This window comes from Elephas maximus, chromosome 7 (genome assembly GCF_024166365.1).
Source record: "Elephas maximus indicus isolate mEleMax1 chromosome 7, mEleMax1 primary haplotype, whole genome shotgun sequence".
Taxonomy (NCBI): Eukaryota; Metazoa; Chordata; class Mammalia; order Proboscidea; family Elephantidae; genus Elephas; species Elephas maximus.
This window is the reverse complement of record NC_064825.1, coordinates 31,850,433-31,875,091: the sequence shown is the minus strand read 5'-3', so window position 1 is coordinate 31,875,091 and position 24,659 is coordinate 31,850,433. Positions and strand designations below refer to the sequence as shown.

General features: G+C 37.9%; 1 protein-coding gene across 1 annotated transcript in view; it reads left to right on the top strand.

Annotated features, from left to right (window-relative positions):
* LOC126078777 (Putative N-acetylated-alpha-linked acidic dipeptidase) overlaps window positions 1-24,659 on the top strand; it is a 67,462-nt gene that overhangs the window by 21,457 nt on the left and 21,346 nt on the right. The window contains exons 5-13 of the mRNA XM_049889564.1: window positions 667-792; window positions 1,624-1,810; window positions 4,145-4,238; window positions 9,334-9,432; window positions 9,710-9,795; window positions 13,824-13,943; window positions 16,181-16,263; window positions 17,300-17,363; window positions 21,244-21,311. Coding sequence (XP_049745521.1) covers window positions 667-792; window positions 1,624-1,810; window positions 4,145-4,238; window positions 9,334-9,432; window positions 9,710-9,795; window positions 13,824-13,943; window positions 16,181-16,263; window positions 17,300-17,363; window positions 21,244-21,311 — 927 coding nt within the window. The remainder of the gene's footprint in view (window positions 1-666; window positions 793-1,623; window positions 1,811-4,144; window positions 4,239-9,333; window positions 9,433-9,709; window positions 9,796-13,823; window positions 13,944-16,180; window positions 16,264-17,299; window positions 17,364-21,243; window positions 21,312-24,659) is intronic.

Here is a 24,659-nt window from a genome sequence, read left to right as displayed (position 1 = left end):
GAAATAATAGTCCAAAGAACTAATGGATCGCAAGTTCCACAGCCTCCACCAGCCTGAGTGCAGAAGAACTAGATGGTGTCTGGCACCACCACCAACTCTCTGACAGAGTCCAAGATAGAGGGTCCTTGACAGAGCAGAAGAAAAATGTAGAACAAAATTCAAATTTTCAAAAAAAAAAAAAGACCAGACTTACTGTTCTGACATAGACTGGAAGAACCCCAGAGACTATGGCCCCTGGACACCCTTTTAACTCAGAACTGAAGCCATTCTGGAAGTTCACCCTTCAGCCAAAGATTAGACAGGCCTATAAAACAATAACACATGTGAGGAACATGCTTCTTGGTTCAATCATGTATACAAGACCAAAAGGGCAACACCTGCCCAAAAGCAATGGCAAGAAGGCAGGAAGGGACAGGAAAAATGGACGGATGGAAATGGGGAATTGGGGTGCAGAAGGGGATAGTGATGCACAGCATGGGGATTGCAACCAATTTCACAAAACAATTTGTGTAGGACTTGTTAAATGAGAAACTAATTTGCTCTGTAAATTTCACCTAAAGCACAATAAAATATATATATTTATGAACAACAACAACAAAAAAAGATGTGAAACAGTCCTCATGCTGAGAAGCGTCTTTTGTACTAACTCATTCTTGATCTCAACAGGGTGACCTAGTGTATGTTAATTATGCACGGACTAAAGACTTCTTTAAACTGGAGCGGGACCTGAAAATCAATTGCTCTGGGAAGATTGTCATCGCCAGATATGGGAAAATTTTCAGAGGAAATAAGGTAAAAATCATCTCTCCTCCCTCTTCCTCAAATATAAAAAAGTTATATTGTATATTGCGTATGAAGAACCATCTCCTGTGTGAAGAACCATCTTCTTAAGAGTTTCTGAGGACCATGATCCTTGCCTGTTTTGCGACATGCCTATCTTAAGGGAAGGACACATTTACTAGCTTATAGGCAAGGGTATTCAGTCTGTTCATTGGCACTGGGCCAGGACAGAAGCTGAGGGCGAGCAGATTTTTCTGTACCTACTAACTATATCTGTGGCCTGGGAAGAAGCATGCACTGGGTTTGTTGCTAACCTCCAATAGTTTTATTTTAAATATTATCCCTAGATGTATTTACTAAATTAAATTTTTTATATAAGTTGCTATTATTGGCAGGGAGACTCATTTATACTTAGCAGTTTTAAAGATTGCTATCACTTGATTTGCTGACATTTTTGTTGTTTAAACGGGGAATTAAGTTTCAAATATATTGCTCCCTTTTCAGCCACAGAACTATAGGAATGTGGCCTGTGGAACCTATTTGCTGATTGCGTTTCTAGACTAGCAAAGTAAACAACAAATACTGCCACTAAGATGGATATTTTCCCAAAGCTGCTGCTCTCAGGGAAAGTCCAGCTCTAGAATCCTGTTTTTAGAACTTGTAGTGGGAAAAAGGAAAAAAAAAAAAAAAAAAAAACAATTCTCTGAGAGATGCCTGTTGGCATAAGTCTTACAATAAAACATTGAGGATGATGTCTGGCCACTTTCGGAGTGTAATTTTGAAAACTAATATCACCAAATCTGGAACAAGTAACTTGCATTAAAGAAAGACACTGTTTTACAGGTTAAAAATGCCCAGCAGGCAGGGGCCAAAGGAGTCATCCTGTACTCGGATCCAGCCGATTACTTTGCTCCTGGAGTTAAGTCCTATCCAGATGGTTGGAATCTTCCTGGAGGTGGTGTCCAGCGTGGAAATGTCTTAAATCTTAATGGTGCAGGAGACCCTCTCACACCTGGTTATCCAGCAAATGGTGAGTGATGAGAACTCAGTTATGATGCATGTAGCATATACTGCATAGCACTCACATACAGAGCTAGGACAGAATACAGTGAACAAGCATATAAATATTTTTTCAGCAAAAGGTCATGCTAAGTGGGGGTAAATAAAGAATATAAACTGCTTCATGTCAGCTGAACTCAGATTTTGCTATCAAATGAATTTGGATTAAATCACGTTCTGTTGCTAAAAAAAGTTCCCTCAAAATTTGTGGTTTTCCCGATTGTGGATAAGGGATAAAACCAAACCAAACCAAAACCTTTGCCATCGAGTCTATTGCGACTCATAGCAACCGTATAGGACAGAGCAGAACTGCCCCATAGGGTTTCTAAGAAGCTCGTGGTGGATTCAAACTGCCAGCCTTTTGGTTAACAGCTATAGCTCTTAACCATTATGCCACCAGGGATTCCAAATAAGGGAAAGTAGATCAGTAATTCTAGAAACCCCGGAAATGACACATTTAGAGTAGAGAGCCCAGAAAAGGCTTTGTGCATTGTTGCTGTATAAAGATAGTAATGAAAACAATCTTGAAACCTTTCCTAAATGTCAGCCCTTTGCATACATTAATTCCTTTGCTTTTCATAACAGGTAGTGTTGTTATCTCTGTTAGGCTAGGTGAGGTAAGTAGTCTACCCAACGTCACCACACCACTCCGTGAGGAGTTGGGATTCAAATTCAGGCAGTTTGTCTCCCAAAATCTACCTGCTCGACTTACGCTGAAATGCTCTTGTAAAACAGCAAGTAGATCATTAACAAAAGGAGTTAACTTATTTTAAAATTACTCAACTGTTTGAAGATGCTTAAAAAAAAATCTGTGATCATTTAGTTTCTGTAGTTTAAAACTTAGTTTAAAACAAGTTTATAACTTGCATAAAAGTTTGCCAATTTGGTACATTTCTGCATTTATTCTTCATCTGGTTTCCCCATCACACTGTCGATTCCTCTAAAGCTTACGTGTTTTTGGCTTTGTAAATCTTCTTGGAACACAGTACATCCTCCTAGATTTTTTTAGGGAGGCAACAGCATACGTATTTACCTAATAATATCACACTGACCCACCTGAAGTTATTTACTCCATCTTTTTATTCTCAAGTTTTAGAAAATGTAATTTCTCCCATTATTATACAAAGTTAAAATTATGAGGAAATTTGAAAACAACTGGAATTTTTCTATTGATGGCCCTCAAATTTGCATGATGGAATTTTAGGGGGGGAAATCTTGTTACCCTTTTGGGGTAACATTTCTTGAATTCCCTTTCTGCCCATTTCCTTTTAATTTTACTTTTATTACAAACATTGCTAACTTATACAAAATTAGAGTTACCAATATTTTGTCAGTCTTGTTTAGTCTATCAGTCCCCCTTTTCTGTTATTATGCTAGAGAATTTGAAAATAATTCTCACATATCATATCATTATATTATTTTACCTGTAAAAAGCAAAAGCTTTTTCAATTACCTAAATTTATTACTAGATTTTTTAAAAATTTCAGAAAAAATGGAAAACTAGCTCTTAAGTTTTTTAAGTCTGAAGAAATGACAGAATGTTTTTGTTTTAATTGAGATATTATTTACCTGCAATAAAATGAAGAGTTCAATAAATCTTGAAAATCGCATACATCTGCATAACCCAAAATAAGATATAAAACATTTCTATCATTCTAGAAAGTTTTTTTGGACCCATTTCTGATCAACTTCCACTGCACCCCCCAGAGTTAAAAGAGGTAACCACTTTCTGATATCTATCACTGAAGATTAGTTTGTTTGGTTTTAAACTTCATGTAAGTGGAATCGGACAGTATTCTTTTGTGCCTTTCTTGTTTCACTCAGTGTAATGAATTGAGATTATCCATGTTCCTGTGTGTATTAATATTTTTTTTCTTTTAGCTCTTGACTAGCATTCTATTGTGGGACTGTGCCACAGATGAGTTATTCATGCTTCTGTTGATGGACAGATACCTGGGATGTTTCCAATATTCGTCTAATGTCAAGAAGGCCACTATGAACAATTTTGTACAGGATTTTTTGTGGACATAAGTTTTCATCTTTCTTGAGTAAATGGAATTCCTGGGTCATAGGGTACATCTCTGCTTAACTTTAAATTTCATGAGTTCTTTAAAGTGATCACAACATTTTATATTCTCATCAGCAATGTATGAGAGTGTCAGTTGCTCCACATTCTTGTTAAAATTGTCAGTCTTTTTTAACAGTTTTAGTAGGGGTGACATGAGGCTGTGTTTAATGTGTTTGAGAGAAAATTTTTTAAAAGGCACTAAATTTTTAGTGAAAAAAATTTGAATTTTTTTCCCAGAATATGCTTATAGACATGGAATTACAGAGGCTGTTGGTCTTCCAACTATTCCTGTTCACCCAATTGGATACTATGATGCACAGAAGTTTCTAGAGTAAGTTTTTTAAACACAATGGAATGTCTATTTGGTTAATTCTCTATAATGGCAGTCTTCACATTTTATGCTAATATCTCCATTATCCGATACTGAAATTCTCAGAGATGGGTGGAGCATGTAATTTTATTACCATGTTAAAGAATAGTGGTTCTGTTCTGGAATGTACTTTATATACTGGTGTAAAAGGTTAAAAAAAATGAACGTCTAATATCTTTGTAACTAGGAAAAAAAAGATAAGAAGGAAGGAGTGAAAGAAGGATCACATGGATTTGGATGTGAGTTTTCTTTAATCATGGTATTCACCATTCAACTGCTCTGGTTAGCGAGTTTGATATCAGCTGCACCCTCACTGTGTAATAGAATTACTTGATTTCAAAAATCATAAATGCCGTTTACCTTATATGTTTGGAGTTAATTCAGCTTTGTAAGCTATTTTATACATGCAACTACCATTAATAACATAATTCTGTGGAAAAGTGCATTTTGCATTCAGAACACCAGAATCAAACTTGAACTTTGGAAGCAAACTTATTTGGAAGTAAGAGATCACTTGTATATATTAAGTGGAATAAAAAAAAAAAATTTTTTTTTTAATAAGACAGTTCCTATTTCACCATCCATGCTTACTAAGGAATAATGAAGCATTCTGCGTGGTTGAAACTTAGCCTTTAAAAAACAAAACAATAACTGGGAGCTCCTAAAAATCAAACACCTATGCTCGTCCAAAGACTTCACCAAAAGAGTAAAAACATTACCTACAGATTGGGAAAAAGTTTTTAGCTGTGACATTTCCGATCAGTGTCTAATCTCTAAAATCTACATGGTACTGCAAAAACTCAACTACAAAAAGACAAATAGAAAATGGGCAAAAGATATGAACAGGCACTTCACTAAAGAAGACATTCAGGTAGCTAACAGATACATGAGGAAAAGCTCGCTATCATTAGCCATTAGAGAAATGTGAATCAAAACTACAATGAGATTCCATCTCACTCCAACAGGGCTGGCAGTAATCCAAAAAACACAAAATAATAAATGTTGGAGAGGTTGTGGAGAGTCTGGAACACTTATACACTGCTGGTGGGAACGTAAAATGGTACGACCACTTAGGAAATCGATTTGGTGCAGTGTAGCAGGGGCAGGGGTTTGGGGACCATGGTTTCAGGGGACTTTTAGGTCAATTGGCCTAATAAAATCTATTAAGAAAACATTCTGCATCCCACTTTGGAGAGTGGCGTCTGGGTCTTAAACACTAGCAAGCGGCCATCTAAGAAACATCAATTGGTCTCAACCCACCTGGAGCAAAGGAGAATGAAGAACACCAAAGACACAAGGTAATTATGAGCCCAGGAGACAGAAAAGGCCACATAAACCAGAGACTACATCAGCCTGAAGATAGTGCCAGGCTACAACCAATGATTCCCCTGACAGGGAACACAACAGAGAACCCCTGAGGAAGCAGGAGACCAGTGGGATGCAGACCTCAAATTATAAAAAGACCAGACTTAATGGTCTGACTGAGACTGGAAGGACCCCAGAAGTCATGGTCCCCAGACCTGCCGTTAGGCCAAGACAGGAGCCATTCCAAAGCCAACTCTTCAGACAGGGATTGGACTGGACTATGGGATAGAAAATGATACTGGTGAGGAGTGAGCTTCTTGGCTCAAGTAGACACATGAGACTATTTGGGCAGCTCCTGTCTGGGGAAGAGATGAGAGAGGAGAGGGGGTCAGAAACTGGCTGAATGGACATGAAAATAGAGAGTGGAGGGAAGGAGTGTGCTGTCTCGTTAGACGGGCAGCAACTAGGAGTATATAGCAAGGTGTATATAAATTTTTATATGAAAGACTGACTTGGTTTGTAAACTTTCACTTAAAGCACAATAAAAATAAAATAAAGACAAGTGCATAACACAATAATTATAAATCTGTGTTGATGTAGGTATAACGTATAAAGATATAATCTGTATGACAGTAATAGCCCAAAGGAAGTAGAAGGAAATGAAACTATAGAGCAAATGCTTTGAATACTCTTAAAACTTGGTGTTACTCTGAACTAGATTGTTATAAGTAAATATACTAATTATAATTCCCTGTACAACCACTAAAAAAAATAACTAAAACAAAATATATAGCTAAAGAAACAAATCGGTCCACTAGTTTTGAAATCAGGAAATTTGAGTACTCCAACTTTGTTCTTCTTTTTCAAGTTTGCTCTGGATATCCTGGGTCCCTTGAATTTCCATGTGAATTTTAAAATCAGCTTGTCCATTTCTTTGCAAAACAAAGCCAGCTGGGCTTTTTAATGGAGGTTATATTGAATTAATTTACTTTTACTTTTTATTTTATTTTTAAAAATTTTTATTGTGCTTTAAGTGAAAGTTTACAAATCAAGTCAGTCTCTCATAAAAAATTTATATACACCTTGCTATATTCTCCTAATTGCTCTCCCCCTAACGAGACAACACACTCCTTCCATCCACTCTCTCTTTTCGTGTCCATTCGACCAGCTTCTTAGCCCCTCTGCCTTCTCATCTCCTCTTCAGACAGGAGGTGCCAACATAGTCTTATGTGTCTACTTGATCCAAGAAGCTCACTCTTCACCAGTATCATTTTCTATCCCATAGTCCAGTCCAATCCCTGTCTGAAGAGTTGGCTTTGGGAATGGTTCCTGTCTTGGGCTAACAGAAGTTCTGGGGACCATGACCGCTGGGGTCCTTCTAGTCTCAGTCAGACCATTAAGCCTGGTCTTTTTATGAGAATTTGAGGTCTGCATCCCGCTGCTCTCCTGCTCCCTCAGGGGTTCTCTGTTGTATTGCCTGTCAGGGCAGTCATCAGTTGTAGTCAGGCGCCATCTTGTTCTTCGGCTGATGTAGTCTCTGGTTTATGTGGCCCTTTCTGTCTCCTGGGCTCATAATTACCTTTTGTCTTTGGTGTTCTTCATTCTCCTTTGCTCCAGGTGGGTTGAGACCAATTGATGCATCTTAGATGGCCTCTTGCTAGTGTTTAAGACCCCAGATGCCACTCTCCAAAGTAGGACCCAGAATGTTTTCTCAATAGATTTTATTATGCCAGTTGACTTAGATGTCCTCCGAAACCATGGTCCTCAAACCCCTGCCCCTGCTACACTGGCCTTCCAAGTGTTCAGTTTATTCAGGAAACTTCTTTGCTTTTGGTTTAGTCCAGTTGTGCTGACCTCTCCTGTATCGTGTGTTGTTTTTCCCTTCACCAAAATAGTTCTTATCTACGTCGGAATCGAGTCGACGGCAGTGGGTGTTTAGTGGGTATCTAATTAGTGAAAACCCCTCTCCCTTCTTTCCTCCCCACTCTGATAACCATCAATGAATATTTTCTTCTCTGTTTAAACTATTTCTCGAGTCCTTATATAGTGGTCTTATACAATATTTGTCCTTTTGCAACTGACTAATTTCACTCAGCATAAAGCCTTCCAGATCCCTCCATGGTATGAAATGTTTCACAGATTCACCACCGTCCTTCATCAATGCGTAGTATTCCACTGTGTGGATATACCATAGTTTATTTACCCGTTCATCCCTTGATGGGCACCTTGGTTGCTTCCATCTTTTTGCTATTGTAAACAGTGTTGCAATGAATATGGGTGTGTATATATCTGTTTGTGTAAAGGCTCTTATTTCTCTGGGATATATTCCAAGGAGTGGGATTGCTGGATCGTATGGTAGTTCTATTTCTAGCTTTTTAAGGACAGTTGTCTTTTAAATCAGAGAAAAAAAAAAAAAAATCAGAGAGGAGAAGAAAATAATTACAGACAAAAAATACATTTATACTGTGCTTTTTTACATTTATGTATATTGGTTCCTTTCCTTGTGCTCTTTTGCTCCTATGAATAAAACAAAAACCAAGCCTGTTGCCATGGAGCCGATTGCAACTCTTAACGACTCTATAGGTCAGGGTAGAACTGCCCTGTAAGGTTTCCAAGGAGCAGCTTGTGGATTCGAACTGCTGACCTTTTGGTTAGCAGCCAGGCTCTTAAGCCAAGCTCTTAACCACTGTGCTACCAGGACCTCAAAATTTGTCTTTTCATTTTTATCCTAAAGATAACTATTTCTTGTTGATCTCCTAAGAACAAATTCTCAAGTTATTTTGTGTGTGTGTGCATGGGAATGTCTTAACTTCTTCATTTTTGAAAGGTAGTTTCACTGGATATAGAATCTTTGGTTGGCAATCTTTTTCTTTCTGCTCTTTGAATATTTCATTCCATTGCCTCTTTGCCTCCAGGGTTATCTCCTGAGAGACAACCACTAGTGGAAAGTACAGGATGGTACCCCTGTATCTTTCTACCTTTGTTAATCAAAGAAAATTATGCAGGCTTTGGGGGCTGGAAGTTGAACCAAAGGCCTTTTCCCTTGCTCCTCCTCTTTTCCTAATAAGATATGCTTGAAAGTACTTTGTAAAGAAATACACCTTTGGGAATATTTTTATCAGTGGTATAAGTAACATAACAGAAAATTCCAGAGAGTTAGACATCAAGATGTTGCTTAAGAACATGCTCTGGAGAGCACTTTTAACATGGTTTACCGTTGGAAACTGATAACCAAAACCGAAATCTGTTGCCGTTGAGTCAATTCCAATTCATAGCGATCCCATGCAACAGAGTAGAACTGCCCCATAGGGCTCCTAAGGCTGTAAATCTTCGTGGAAACAGACTGCCACATCTTTCTCCCGAGGAGCAACTGGTGGGTTCAAACCACCAACCTTTCATTTAGCAGCTGAGTGCTTAACCACTGCACCGCTAGGGCTCCTACAGACTGATAACATGCAGTGCTAATTCTTACCAATGATTTGAATCTCAGCTCTATCACTTTCTAGCTGTGTGACGTTGGGCATGTTACCTAATCTCTCTAAGCCTCAGGATCCTCATCTGTGAAATGGGAATAGTAACAGAACTGACCTCATAAGAGTTGTAGTAGGGAACAAATGGCCTATTTTATGGAAAGCATTTCTCATGATCCCTGGCCCAGAAAAGCTATTGTGAACAGAAGCAAATTAATTCACATTGTAACTTCTAACATCAAAGTTTTCTTTCAACTAATAATATTTTTTGTGTTCAACAGAAAAATGGGTGGATTATCACCACCAGATAACAGCTGGAAAGGAGCTCTTAAAGTGCCCTACAATGTTGGACCTGGCTTTACTGGAGGCTTTTCTACACAGTTAAGAGGCTATTTTTATTTTCACTATTTCTAGGGAGAACCTTTTGTGTTTGAAACAATCACAGAAGAAGATAGACAAAGTAAACCCAGCAGGAAACAAAACTACAGATTACAGAAGGGAATAGTCTTGCATCATTTCGATTGACGAACATAATTTTTTGTCTGCATACATTTAGAAATGTTTTTTTATATAAATGATGGGTAAGATTTAAAAATCATCATGGGCAGTAAACTTTTAACCAATTTTTTGAGAATTTGTCCTTTGTTTTTGCATTAGAAAAGTCAAGATGCATATCCAGTCAAACAGTAAAGTGACAAGAATTTACAATGTGATTGGAACTCTCAGAGGAGCCGTGGAACCAGGTAAATCAATCATTGAAAAATATTGATGGAGCAACTCTTAAGTGCCAGGCACTGCTCTGAGCTCTAGGAGTGTAAGGCAAAGCAAGTCTTTCCCCTAATGGAACTTACATAAACACAAAATACATAAGTATGAGAAAATTTTTTATTATGATACATGTTGTGAAGAAAAGAAAACTAAGTGTTGGGGTGAGGCTGGTCACAAGACCAAGGTGTATGATGAACTATACATCTTCAACTAAACCATCAAGGGAGGAAGGGCAGGGAGAAATTGTTTTGATATGTTTCTGTAAGTTTTCTGGATTTACTCACCACATATTTTGTGTGGGTAAATATCTTTATTATAACTATAAATGAAAGGTTTATAACTATAAATGAAATTTAAGGCCACCTTGAATTAATACACTCTTTCTACAGTTTTGGAGCCCTGGTGGCATGTTGGTTAAGAGCTCAGCTGCTAACCAAAAGGTTGGCAGTTGGAATTCAACAGCCACTCCTTGGAAACCTTATGAGGCAGTTCTATTCTGCCCTATGTAAAGGTTTGCTGTGAATTGCAATCAACTCGATGGCAATGGGCTTGGTTTCTTTTTGTTGTTGTTTATTTTATATAGTTTTATTTTCCACAACTAAAGTCAGTATATGTTGTTATTTTTGTTACATGCTTTCAGATAGGTTCCAAATCATACTGACCCTATGTACAACAGAAGGAAACACTGCCTGGTCCTGCACCATCCTCACAATCACTTCCATGTTTGAGCCCATTGTTGCAGCCACTGTGTCAGTCCACCTCGTTAAGGGTCTTCTTTTTCAGTGACCCTCTACTTTATCAAGTATGATGTCCTTCTCCAGGGACTGATCCCTCCTGACAACATATCCAAAGTACATGAGATGAAGCCTTGCCGTCCTCGCTTCTAAGGGGCATTCTGGCTGTACTTCTTCCAAGACAGATTTATGCATTCTTCTGGTGGCCCATGGTATATTCCATATTCTTTGCCAACATCATAACTAAAAGGCATCAATTCTTTGGTCTTCCTTATTCATTGTCCAGCTTTTACGTACATATGAGGCAATTTGAAAACACCACGGCTTGATTCAGGTGTGCCTTAGTCCTCAAAGTATCATCTTTGCTTTTGAATACTTTAAAAAGGTCTTTTGCAGCAGATTTGCCCAGTGCAATATGTCACTTGATTTCTAAACTGCTGCTTCAATAGCCATTGATTGTGGATCCAAGTGAAATGAAATTCTTGACAACTTCAGTATTTTCTCCATTTATCATGACGTTGCTTATTGGTCCAGTCCTGAGGATTTTTTTTTCTTTATGTTGAGATGTAACCAATACTGACAGCTGTAGTCTTTCATCTTCATCAGTAAATCCTTCAAGCCCTCTTCACTTTCAACAAACAAGGTTGTGTCATCTGCATATAGCAGTTTGTTAACAAGTCTTCCTCCAATTTTGATGCCATGTTCTTCTTCATAGAGCCCAACTTTTTGGATTATTTGCTCAGCATACCAATTGAATAAGTATGGTGAAAGGATACAACCCTGACACACACCTTTCCTGACTTTAAACCATGCAGTATCCCCTTGTTCTGTTCCAATGACTGCCTCTTGGTCTATGTACAGGTTCCTCATGAGCACAATTAAGTGTTCTGGAATTCCTATTCTTTGCAAAGTTATCGATAATTTGTTATGATTTACACAGTTGAATGCCTTTGCATAATCAATAAAACACGGGTAAACATCCTTCTGGTATTCTCTGCTTTCAACCAAGATCCATCTGACATCAGCAATGATATCCCTTGTTCCACGTTCTCTTCTGAATCTGGCTTGAATTTCTGGCAGTTCCGTGTTCATATACTGCAGCAACCATTTTTTTGAATTATCTTCAGCAAAATTTTACTTGTGTGTGATAGTAATGATATTTTTTTTATAATTTCCACATTCTGTTTGATCACCTTTCTTTTGGAATTGGCACAAATATGGATCTCTTCCAGCTGGTTGGCCAGATAACTGTCTTACAAATTTCTTGACATAGATGAATGAGTGCTTCCAGCATTGCATCTGTTAATTGAAATACCTCAACTGGTTTTCCATCAATTCCTGGAGCCTTGTTTTTTGCCAATGCCTTCAATGCAGCTTGGACTTCATCGTTCAATATCATCAGCTCTTGATCATATGCTACGTCCTGAAACGGCTGAAAATCTACCAATTCTTTTTGATATAATGACCGTGTCTTCCTTCCATCTTCTTTTAATGCTTCCTGTGTTATTCAGTATTTTGCCCATAGAATCCTTCAGTATTGTAGCTCAAGGTTTAAATTTTGTCTTCGGTTCTTTCAGCTTTTGTTTTTCTAACTCCAGCTCTTTGCACATTTCCTTCTAATACTTTATCTTCTCGAGCTGCCCTTTGAAATCTGTTCAGCTCTTTAACTTCATCATTTTTTCCTTTTGGTTTTGCTACTCTACATTCAAGAGCAAGATTCAGAGTCTCTTCTGACATCCATTTTTGTTTTTTCTTTCTTTCCTTTCTCTTTAATGACCTTTTGCTTTCTTCATGTGTGATGTCTTTGATGTCATTCCACAACTCGTCTGGGCTTCGGTCATTAGTACTGAATGTGTAAAATCTATTCTTGAGATGGTCTCTAAATTCAAGTGGGATATACTCAAGGTTGTACTTTGGCTTTTGTGGACTTGTTTTAATTTTCTTCAGCTTTAACTTTAACTTGCATATGTGCAATTGATGGTCTGTTCTGCAAACTACCACAGTATGACAAACTGACAGATGAGTGGATTTTAGATAAATTTTAGTTATATATAATGTTAGCTTAGATGTACACAGTACTTTTCCACTAAATATCACTAGTTATACATCCATTCCAGCTACTCTTTTACAACGCCAAATTAGAAGTAAAACGTAGGAATTATAGAAATTTCTCTAAAACTACACATCCTTTTCATAGGAGATTTAAAATGACATCTGTAATAAATCCCTATTAAAGTCTTAGTTCATTGTTTCAGTTCCTCAGGAAATATTTTATTACTTATTTCTCATAAAAACAGATACAGTTCAGTTTCTTCTCTTTCTTACATGCAGCCAGTGCTTTGTTTCAGGGATCATTAATATTGATGTACTTCCAAAGAGTACTAACCAACATATAACAACTGACTTTTACTCGAAAAAAAAACCTGTTGCCACTGAGTCGATTCTGACTCATGGCAACCCCATGTGTGCCGAGAAGAACTGTTCCATATGGTTCTCAAGGCTGTGACCTTTTAGAAGCAGATTGCCAGGCCTGTCCTCTGAGGCACCAGCCATTCAGTTAGTAGTCTAGTGCTTAACAGATTGCACTACGCAGGGACTCTTGGCTATTACTCAGCACCTATTATGTGCCAACTCTATGCTAGTCATGGAGATGAAGAGATAAAAGAAAAAAAAAGAAAAAACCCAGACCAGGAACAAGGAGCCTACAATTAGGATGGGGAGTCAGACATTTAAGTGTGATAAATGCTAAATCAGATACAAAAATATTGCCCCAAGAGCTGGGCAGGCAGAGTAATTCCCTCTTCCTGTAGAAAATAAGGAAGGTTCATAGAGGGGAAAAATATTTGAACTGTGCCTTGAAAATTGAGTAGAAGGAATGGGAAATAGACAACTTACTACACTACCACTGTGTTCTCTCACTCTGAACATACTGGAAACAGAAAGTGGTAAGCCAGGTAAGGGAAGAGTAACGGAGTATCATAGAAAGACTTGGATAAGGGTAATTTCATGGGCTATGGTTTGAATAAGTTACTACTATAATTATTGTAATACATTGAAGTACATGTTTTTATGTTGGCTTGAGCTTCTTCAGATAGAGGAAACATACATCAAAATCAGAACAAAATAATATATTTACACAAGTCTTCAAGAGCTTATTGTTTTTTTTTTTTTGAGTTGTGAAAGTTTCATGTGAGATGCAATTGAACTATTTGCAATTTGCTGTATTACTGACCTGAAATGACTAGTGATCTTGCAATGATGCTTTCTAGACAGATATGTCATTCTCGGAGGTCACCGTGACTCTTGGGTATTTGGTGGCATTGACCCTCAGACTGGAGCAGCTGTTGTTCATGAAATTGTGAGGAGTTTTGGAAAGCTGAAAAAGGAAGGTAATATAAACAGAGAGTAACACTCTGAGCCTCAGTTTAGTCCTCTGTAAAGTGTCATATTAGTACCTCATAGGTTTGTGCGAAGGGTCAGCAGGACTGATATCCATAAAGTATGCCATTTTAGTAGCTAGAGCACTTAGTAGTTCTTAGTAGCATCGAGTAGCTTTCAATAAATCACGGCTATATTGCCTATATTGGTTCATTAATTACATTTTTTATTTTTGCACTTATTTACCTAACAGTATTTATATTATTGATATTTGTGTGTTAATTATAATCTGTATAATATGAAATAAAGAAATTACATTGTTAGTGGTTAGTGCTGGGCACTGAGAAGATGAAAATGGGTTTCTTCACTGAAGAGGCCACAATGGAGTAGTTCCGAAGCCAACACTTCATGATCAGGGAACTGTGAGTAGAAGTTCCTTGAGCTCTTCCAGCCTCACGTTCAGGTCCAGGTACTAAGTAGCTGAGGAGGCAGAGGCTTCTCAGAAGACACTGGTCTTGCTGCCTTAGAGGATTCTGCAAAATCTCGTTATCTGCATTCTCTTACCCCCAGCCCAGGTTTGCTTTCCCAGAAATAAGGATTATATTCTTACCACAATTACTTACTTCAGTCATTTTAGAATATTCATATGAAAATTAAAATAGCATTTAAAGTTGGTTTTTAAGATGATCACTACATATTGAGAGTAGAAAGCCCACTGTGTTTATTGACCTTGCAAACATGGTGTCTAAAGGCTGTAAAATGTGATTCATATTTTTGTTATCAGCAATGAAAACTAGGGGAAAAATATGGTAAGTTTGCATAGATCTTATTTCCTCAGTGAAGCAAAGTGTTTTCACATTCATTATCTATTTTGAACTGATAGTATCCCATCAGAAGTTCACCTAGTGGCCTCTGTTCTAATTTTACAGGTAAATTAACAAGATTTACAGAATCAAGTAACTCACCCAAGCTATGTAACTAGTACATGGCAGAGTCAGAGAGCCAGAGCGCAAACCCAGTTATATGGCTATCGTTCCACTAAACCATGATGCCTCTATTTAAATTAAAATACAAAGGCATTCCATTTTTTTTTTTTCCAACACAGGTACCTTACATTTTAAGAAAAGAGAACTCTGGATCCCTGAATTTACGTAGTTCTTTAGAGTAGGGTCATGCATAATTTTATTACAAAAGGTTTCAGTCGTTTCACAAGAAGATTCCCTCTAATAAATGCATAGCATCACTGTGACAACTATACAATATGCTGAAAGGATGGAATAATGAGGACTAATAAACTAAAAAAAGGAAATTCGAACAGTGCTATTAACAAACTTGACAAAAATAAAACACTGGGCTCAATGGCAGTAAGATACACATTTTTAATCAGCACATATGAAATAATTATTAAAATATTAACAACTTAAAGTTTTGGGATCATTGATTAGTATAGAAATAGTATATTGACTGCTATCAGCATTATTCCACTGAATCCCCCCTGACAATCGACAATCAAATAGTGTGGTTATCAATAAGCCGTTTTTCCTGGTGCATAACTAAGGAAACTGAGGCTTAGTTAGTCTGAATAACATTTCCTTGATCACGCTGCTAGTAAGTGAGAGAATCGAGGTTTGAAGCCAGATCTGTCTTTAATTCCAAGGTTAGTTTTATAACCTCCAAGTCTTATGACCTCCCTATTGAATTGTGTAGTTTTCAGCAGCAGCAGCAGACATTAGTATTGCTAACTGAGTCCCTGTTGACTCATTCTGGCAGAGAATGGAGTGGCATCACACAGCCAGATGACACTGAGCAGTTGTTCATGTGATGCAGGAATAATAGGGCACAGTTCTAAAAGATTTTCTCAGCTACATCTGCTCTCAGAATGCCAACCTCATCTAGCATTTTCTTCTTTTGCTCTGGGCAGTTACAGACACTGATGCCTTCCTGAGCATACTCTATTATTATAAGCCTAATAAAATATTTTGTGCCCTCCCAGGATTTTTTCTATGTCTAAATTTTATTTTCATTTTCAGTACAATTGTATTATCTTGTATTGACAGATTCATTTTAACATCCTATAAAAGGAAATTATGTAAGATTCACACTATAATCCAAACTCCCTAACATAACCCACACAGTTTCTTTCCCCTTTTTGAGCTTGGTAATGTCTTGAATATATTACACATTTTCTGAATATGTGTGTGTGTGTGTGTGTATATATATATGCATGTACGTACATACTATATTTTAGGATGGAGACCCAGAAGAACAATTTTGTTTGCAAGCTGGGATGCCGAAGAATATGGTCTGCTTGGTTCTACTGAGTGGGCAGAGGTTAGTTGGTAATTTGCTACAAGATAAATTTTCACAGTAATAATAAACCAGTCAGGACTTAATTACCATCACAGAACATTTACTAGACCCCTTGAAAAGTAACTCTACCTGCATGTATTGTTTTTGTCATTTTTTTTTTTTTTGGCTTTGTATAATGGAAGCGTTAGTTGTAAATATTTGTAAAAATTTGTTCCACTAACTTCCAGTCACATTGTAAGTATTTTTTGGCTCCTATTATACTCCAGACTTCCATTTTCTTGGAAAATAAGCAGTACTCCTGTAGACCTAGTTGAAACTTTTACAAGAAAGATTTAGGCTTGTGTCAGGAAGGGCCTAAATACTTTGAGGGTGTAATTTGTCTATATCAATGTTGTACTTTTTTTCATCACTCAACGTTGCACTTTTTTTTTTCAGTTTCTTTCTTACATTCAGAAAGCTTAGGAAATTGCATGTTTTGGAGACTCAGAATCCACAATGACTTCTCAAAAAAAAAAAAAAATTGTTCTTTTGGTCAGTGTTCTAAAAATGTGTAGTTATCAATCTGACCAATAGATGGTAGCATCTTGCAGGAGATAGTCTCCATACTTGACTATTTCAGGGTATATAGAGACATAATTTAACTTACCGCATTTTATAACACCATACATTTTAAATAGCTCATTCCCTGTGAGTCAGGCAAGATTCTCTACTTCCACTTCAGAGTTTCTCGGATCATGCACATTTGCTAAAAAAATTGTGTGAAGGATATATTTATTGTAGTTAAAAAATCCACTCCTTTTCCACTTGCCCTATTAAGTATGTGGACACTCTTATCTTAAATTTTAGTCTTAAAAAGTTTTAGATGTAGTTCCTTACCAAAAATTTTTATTGAAATTCTTTCAAACCAGTTCTTTTGGAGATTTTATATGTCAAATTGTGCTTTACTTGGGCCAGCTGAATTTAGAAATCTGTATACAATAAATGTAAACGTGAATTTGTGGGGGGGGACTGGGGTATATGGCTGTATGCTTATGTTTTTCTTTCTTTTTTGTTATAGGATAATTCTAGACTCCTTCAAGAACGTGGTGTGGCCTATATTAATTCTGATTTTTCTATAGAAGGTGAATATTGTTGGCTTCAGAGGAAAAGATGTGAATATGCTAGTAGGAGCCATTTAGTTCATAAATTATGCAGTAACAATGCCGGCAAATCCAATAACATGTGGATGGGAATCTGTTGATTTTTTTTTTTTTTTCATTTGCTTTGCACTAAGTGCTAATTAGGAAAGCAGCACTCTTTAATTTGCTTCATCGGTTAGATTACCTTATGTGTTATAGGAATTCAGTAAATACCTGTTGAATGAATGAGGAAATCATGGAACTAAAGAGTTCCATGATTTCAGAGTGGGATGGAGGAAACTACACTTTAGGTTTAATCCCTAGTTTCATCATAATAACAAACATATAAGTTTTGAAAAAATGCCGATTTACTAAAATTTCATCATTCACCAAGTGTTTTGCTTTTTCTTCAATTCATCAAATATTTACTGAGCACCTCCTGTATGCAGTGTGCTTTGTCATGGAGTCAGAAAAGTCAGAGGTAACTAGGTAGGGAACAGTCTTACTTAATAGAGATAATAAAATAAATCAATCTAGAATTATGTTACGGAAACCCTGGTGGCGTAGTGGTTAAGTGCTACGGCTGCTAACCAAAAGGTCAGCAGTTCGAATCTGCCAGGCCCTCCTTGGAAACTCTGTGGGGCAGTTCTACTCTGCCCTATAGGGTCGCTGTGAGTCAGAATTGACTCAACAGCAGCGGGTTTGGTTTTTTGGTCAGGATTATGCTATATGAAGGTACTGTAAGAAATATACAATCAAAATTCTCTGGGGGGGGTCAGAGGAAAAAGAAAAAGAAACTTCAGGAAAGGCTTGAGAAATGAGAGAGTCATTTGAGATAGGCCTTGAGGAATGAATAAGCTTCTAAGAAACTATGATTCAAAGTAAGGGACATTCTCAGGTTTCCATGAAGATTTCTGTGCGGATCAAACAGTCCATTGTCGCTACACTCCAGCCACAACACTCTTCTTTTCACTCCTTGGTAATAGGCAACATCCCAGCCATTGCAACTCCTATTTCCTATACAGGCAGTCTCCACTTATGACGGGCTCCTGTTCTGATGATTCCGTTGTAAGTCAGTTCCAGTGTAAGTCGAATATCACGTTTTTTTCCTTTTTTTTAGGTTTCATTAGTATTGCCTTTTATTATCAGTATCTTTATAAAACTGATCTTTATTTGTGTGTAGCGGTTGAAAGCATTACGTATAAACTTACAGATGTATTTTAATACATACATACATAAAAAACACAAATAATAAAAATTTACTCCGATGATGAAGGATTGGAATGTGGGCATTTTGTCGGTTGCAGTAATAACTCCACTTGTGGAAGGTTCTGGATCATCTGGATTACCCCTGGGAATGGGGATGGCTTTTCTAGTCAGAAAATGAGTGAGAGTTGTCTGTATGGTCCTTTTGTTTTTTTCTTCATATATTTTGCAGTAACAACTCACTGCTTTCTGAATCTGCCTGTAGATTTTAGCAAGGCCATCAGCGTTTGGGCCCATGTTTTCAAGCAACTAAAGCCCATGATTTAGTTTAGAAAAAGCTCCAGCTAATCTTTTCACTATAAAAATTTTTGACAACTTCTCTCCTTCCTCTTCTTCATTATTATTTTTCTTCTTCAGCGTTTTTGCCTCTTCAAAATCCATCAAGTCCTGATCTTTCAATTTCCCTTCTTCATGATCTATAAGCTGTTCAACCTAGGCAATATCAAGTTCTAAATTCAGCCTTCCTGCCATGTGGACGATTTTCCCTCTGATCTCTTCCATTATATTATCCTGATCAAATGCTTGGAGCATGTTCACACAGTGTTCACGTAACTCAGCATTTTTTTCCATATCACCTACATGCATTTTCCCATAACTTCCTCCCAGGAAGATGCAATGTTCCAAATACACTGAAGTCATAAGTGTGGTTCATCATAGCTCGAACAAGTCAGGGACTACCTGTGTGTCCTTCACTGGTCGTTTTACTTCATTTTTCCCATGCCTCTGATTGGATGATAAATACCATCAAGCATCAAACAATACAAGAAGTCATATATTTTTGCACTTCTCATGTTAAAAGGTAAAATTTTACAAATAAAGCTAAAATCCCCATTAAAGCAACTCCCAAATCTTACTTGCTCTCCAAAGGTACTACTGCCCTCAGTTTAGAATAGAATTTAGCTCACACAAAGTAGGAGCAGCGCAGCAGGTGCAAGTGTTTTTCATGTGAAAATGGATCTAATCCTCAGGATAACCCTGTGAGGCAAGTACTTTCATTGTTTCCGTTGTATAGAACAGGAAACAGACTCAGCAGGGATCAGTAACTTTCCCAAGGTCATACAGTTAGTGAATGAATAGTTGAGCTGACCTGTTGCAACTTTTTCTGTCTAACCAGTACTCTCTAGTGCCTCTCACTGTTCTATACCTTGCAGACTCTTGGCGTCATATGGCAGATAAAAGGGGCGTGCAACCTGCCTTTCTCACTGAACAACACGTCACGGATAACTTTCCATGTTCCTACATATAGATCTGCCTCATTTAAAAGTAAAAGTTCAGCATTGTATTCAATAGGGAAATTTCTTTAACAGTCCGGTTGCTTCAATTTGTTGCAGTAAATACCTTATATTTACATGCCATCTTCTACATAAAATGAGGGTACAGAGTGACAAGTACAATGCTTGGGTGTGGATATGTGCATTTAAATTGTAGTAAACGCTGCCAAACTCCTTCCCTACCCCCAAAAAGAGCTGAGTCAGCTCTTATCAGCATTTCTTCTGTTTTTAACATTTCATTGACTATTTGTGCTTTTTTTTTTCCTTCCAGATGAATTATGGAATTAGCTTTTCAAGTTCCATGAACAATTCCATTGTGGTGCCACTATTCATTTATAAAGCCTGTCTTTTTGCTGTTCCCAGACGTGATCCTTATACTTTGGGATAAAGCTTTTTGCCATTCTTTGAATGCACTGTGAACTTTGACATTTCTGGGCATTTGTAAAGGCTATTCCCTTAGCTCCAAATGCCATTTCTTTTTTGGCTCAGCTAGCTCCTTCTGATTCTATGAGACTCAATTGAAGAGTCCTAGTACCTCCCCGCCCTGCATTCTGACATCTGCACCTTCCTGTGCTCCCACAGCTCCCCAAGGGAACCTCTAGGGGCTGGTTTGTTTGATTCTCACATGCACCAGATGGAGAACTCCTGAGGAAAGGGGATTCCATTTCTGCTCTCTATTGAGAACAGCCTAGACAGTACCTGGCTCACAAATTCACTTTTCCTACAAATACTTACTGAGTAAATGCTAAATAAATACCAGGGCTGCTGTAGGCACTGGGAGTATGGCAGTGAATAAAAGAAAGTACCTTCTCCAAATGACCAGATAATTAAAACAAACAAGCTATGAAAAAAAAAAAAAACAAGCAAATAAGTAATATGTTCGGTAGATAAGTGATATGAAGAAAAATAAAACAAGGTCAAGAGAGAAAGTGGCTAGGATGGTGGTAGGAAGAGTATCTGTTTTATGTAGGGTGATCAGAGAAAGCCTTTTAGAAAACATGACACCTGAAAACATGTTTTAGAAAACATGACACATCTAAGTGACGTGGGGGAGTAAGCCATATATGCTGAGGAAATAGTACTTGCAAAGACTCTGAGGTGGGAGTATGCTTGAGGCAGGTGGAAGGAGAAGAGTTTGGAGAGATGGACTGGAGCTGTTTCATGCAGGGCTCTGTGGGGCATGGTGAGGATGTTGGATTTTATTGAGTGAGATGGGAAGCCATTGGGGATTTTTTATCTGATTTATATTTTATAAGGATCATTTTGGCTGGGGAGTTAGCAATGGTCTTTAAATGAAAAAATAAAAGAAAGAACTGAAATAAAATACAGTTGATCTTACCTTTCAGGAAACTACACTCTGAGAGTTGACTGTACACCACTGATGTTCAACTTGGTATACAACCTAGCAAAACAGGTAAAAGAAAATTACATGTAATTTAAGAAAATTTAAGTTCTGCAAATGATGTGTCCTTGAAGTGCCATTATTATTTTAAACATCTGTGTTGTTTTACGACTTTTTTTCATATTAATAAATAGCACCCAGCCTTGGTGGCGCAGTGGTTAAAAGCTCAGGCTACTAACCAAAAGATTGGCAGTTTGAATCTACCAGCCACTTCTTCGAAACTCTATGGGGCAGTTCTACTCTGTCCTATAGGGTCGTTATGAGTTGGAATCGACTTGACAGCAATAGGTTTGGTTTGGTTTTTGGAACCAAGTGTTGGATCCCTGGTGGCACACTGCTTAAGAGCTCAGGCTGCAACGATTAGTCAGCAGTTTGAATCCACCGGCCACTTCTTGGAAACCCTATGGGGCAGTTCTACTCTGTCCTATAGGGTTGCTATGAGTCAGAATTTGGCTCGAAGGCAACAGGTTTGGTTTTTTTGGTTTAACCAAGTGTTTGCATACATTAACTCATTTCTCCCCTCCCCACAGTGAGGCAGTCTTTGGATAGCATTATGTCTACCGTCCCATTTTGAAGATAAGCAAATTGAGCTCGAAGGGGATTAGCCACCACTATAATGCAACTTGGAAACCCTGGTGGCATAGTGGTTAAGAGCTATGGCTGCTAACCAAAAGGTCGGCAGTTCAAATCCACCAGGTGCTCCTTGGAAACCCTATGGGGCAGTTCTGCTCTGTCCTATGGGGCAGCTATGAGTTGGAATCGACTCAAAGGCAATGGTTTTTTTATTTTTGTGTGTGCAACTTGTACCAGAGGACTTGATTCTGTGGTTTAACTCCTTAGTTTTAAAAACTGAATTATACTCCTTAATATAGTGATGCCAATTAATTCAGGACCCAGGAAAGTTTAAAAGTTCTAACTGATTGAAAAAGAATATGCATAAAAATACCTAGTGCCAACTTCCAAGGGCAAATCAATTTGGAGCAGAAGCTAGGATAGCAGGTACCTACCCTTCCTGACTGCCTGAACTTTGCCCTGGGCTCCAGTTCACTGAGCTCTGTGCTTAGTAGAGTGGTAGCCTGGCTGAGAGACAGGAGTCTCTGACAGCAGTACTCAGAACTGGGCCTGGCCAAGCAGTGGTACCTGAATTCCAACAGGACTGATAGCCAACTCTTCACCTTAGTCCTCCTTCCCCATGAATCCACCAGTTTCTAAATGGTTGCTTAAGACCATCAAGGTCACTGGCATCACCTCCCTTTATTTATTCATTCATTTAATAGTGAGTTTACTGCCTAGTCAGCCTAAGGCTCTATGCTAGCTCCTGGAAATACAAAGACAGAAGATAGCAGGTGCCTTCCAGAGAAGCTCAAAGTCTGGTGGAGGGACAGGCAAGTGCACAAATCAGTAGAATATAGTATACGATGAGTTTTATGTGTGCGGTGAAAAATGAGATTCTTTACCGTAGAATTCAGCAAGGGTGCTGATTCCTGTGCCACACAATCTTTTGTTCAGCAAAAGATCATCTGTGGCTGCCTGGGACTGCAGCTCTGGCTCAGACCTTAACTTCCAGTTATGTTCTTCTTTGTGAAAGCAACATTATTGTCTCATGAAGCTGCTCTAAGTTTTTGGACATTGTCGTTGTTGTTTTTAGTTGCCATTGTGTCGATTCCAACTCATGGCAGCCTCATGTGTACAGAGTAGAACTGCTCCATAGGGTTTTCAAGGCTGTGATCTTTTGGAAGTGTATCTCCAGGCCTTTCTTCCCAGGCACCTCTGGGAAAATTTGAACCACCTTTCAGCTAGTAGTTCAGCACTTAACTGTTTGTGCCCTTCAGAGGCTCCTATTTTTGGACAGAGGAGGGTGCTTTTAAAACACTTTTGTTAGAATGAATTACTTTCTCTTCAGCGTAGGACTGAAAACAATGCTGAGTGTCATGATACTTCCCGGGTTCAGTCATTAAATAGCCCTTTGACAATGTTGTTCCCAGAAGTTGTATTTAATTATGTCTCAGCTATGTAGCCTATGGCCAGTGAATATGTAAGGTGGTATGCAATCAGAGGAGGGGTACCCAGACTGGCCTAGGGTGGTGGTTGTTGTCAGCTGCTACAGAGTTGGCCCTGACTCATGAGAACTCCATGCACAATGGGGTCACACCATTGTGATCCATAGGGTGTTCACTGGCTGATTTTTGGAAGTGGACGGACAGGCCTTTCTTCCTAGCCTGTCTCAGTCTGGAAACTCCACTGAAACCCGCTCAGCATCAAAGCAACACGCAAGCCTACACTGACGGATGGGTGGTAGCTGTACATGAGATACACTGGCTGGGAAACTTAGAATTCTACCACTGAACCACCTCACCCTCTGGCCTGTGGTAGGGCAAGTTGAAACTGGCTCCCCAGAGAAGCTGAGTCCTGAGGGAGGAGGAGGTATTCTGTTGAAGTAGGAAATGGCATTTTGCAAAGGGAGCAGAATGTGAAAACATGGCCAGAAGGGCACAGTACACTTGTTCTCACATTTATAGGTTTAAAAAAGTTTTTTAAGTAGTTGTGTATATACGATTTTTATCTTTTTTTTTTTTTACTTACAAATTCATATAGGAGTCCCTGGGTGACACTCCTATAAACATTTTTAAATTGAATTTGTTGAAAGTTAGAGCCTATGATTTTTTATTAAATATGAAATGAAATAATTTATACCAAATGTTCAATGACCTATACATAACTATGGACATTAATTAAAAGTTAGTTTGCCAAGTGTTTTTGACACAATTAACACCAAATCTTCTGAGTCTAGAATTCAATGATCGATTGTATTTTACTCTCTTAGTTCTCTCATCTATAAAATCAGAAAATGTATCTACAGCCCAATGTTTAACACAATTACAATAAAACCAAACCAAGCCCATTGCCATCGAGTCAATTCCGACTCATAGCAACCCTATACATACTCAATTAATTAAATGAAATATTAATTTCACTGTTTCATTATTTATTATTTAATGATTTTGATAACCTTACTGGCAAGAAACAATAATAAAAGAAATACTTTCCCTTAACTAGCTTTCCTCTTTTCATTTTCTTTCTTATAAAAGAAGAAGAAATATATTTTTTTGAGCATAGCTTCTCTCAATTCAGAAAAAAATACCACCCCCCCCCAAATAAATAGTATAAGCATTTACCTAAAGACACTTGGCTTGGTTCAGACTTTCTGAAGCCATTGAGACTAGATAAACTCCTGAAATTATTGCCCTGAGATAATCTTTAAACCAAAAATATCCTCTGAAGTCTTCTTTAAATCAAAGAATAGTTTAGCTTAATTAGTAAGAATGTCTGCCTCGAGCATTGTGCTCTTTTAATAACGGT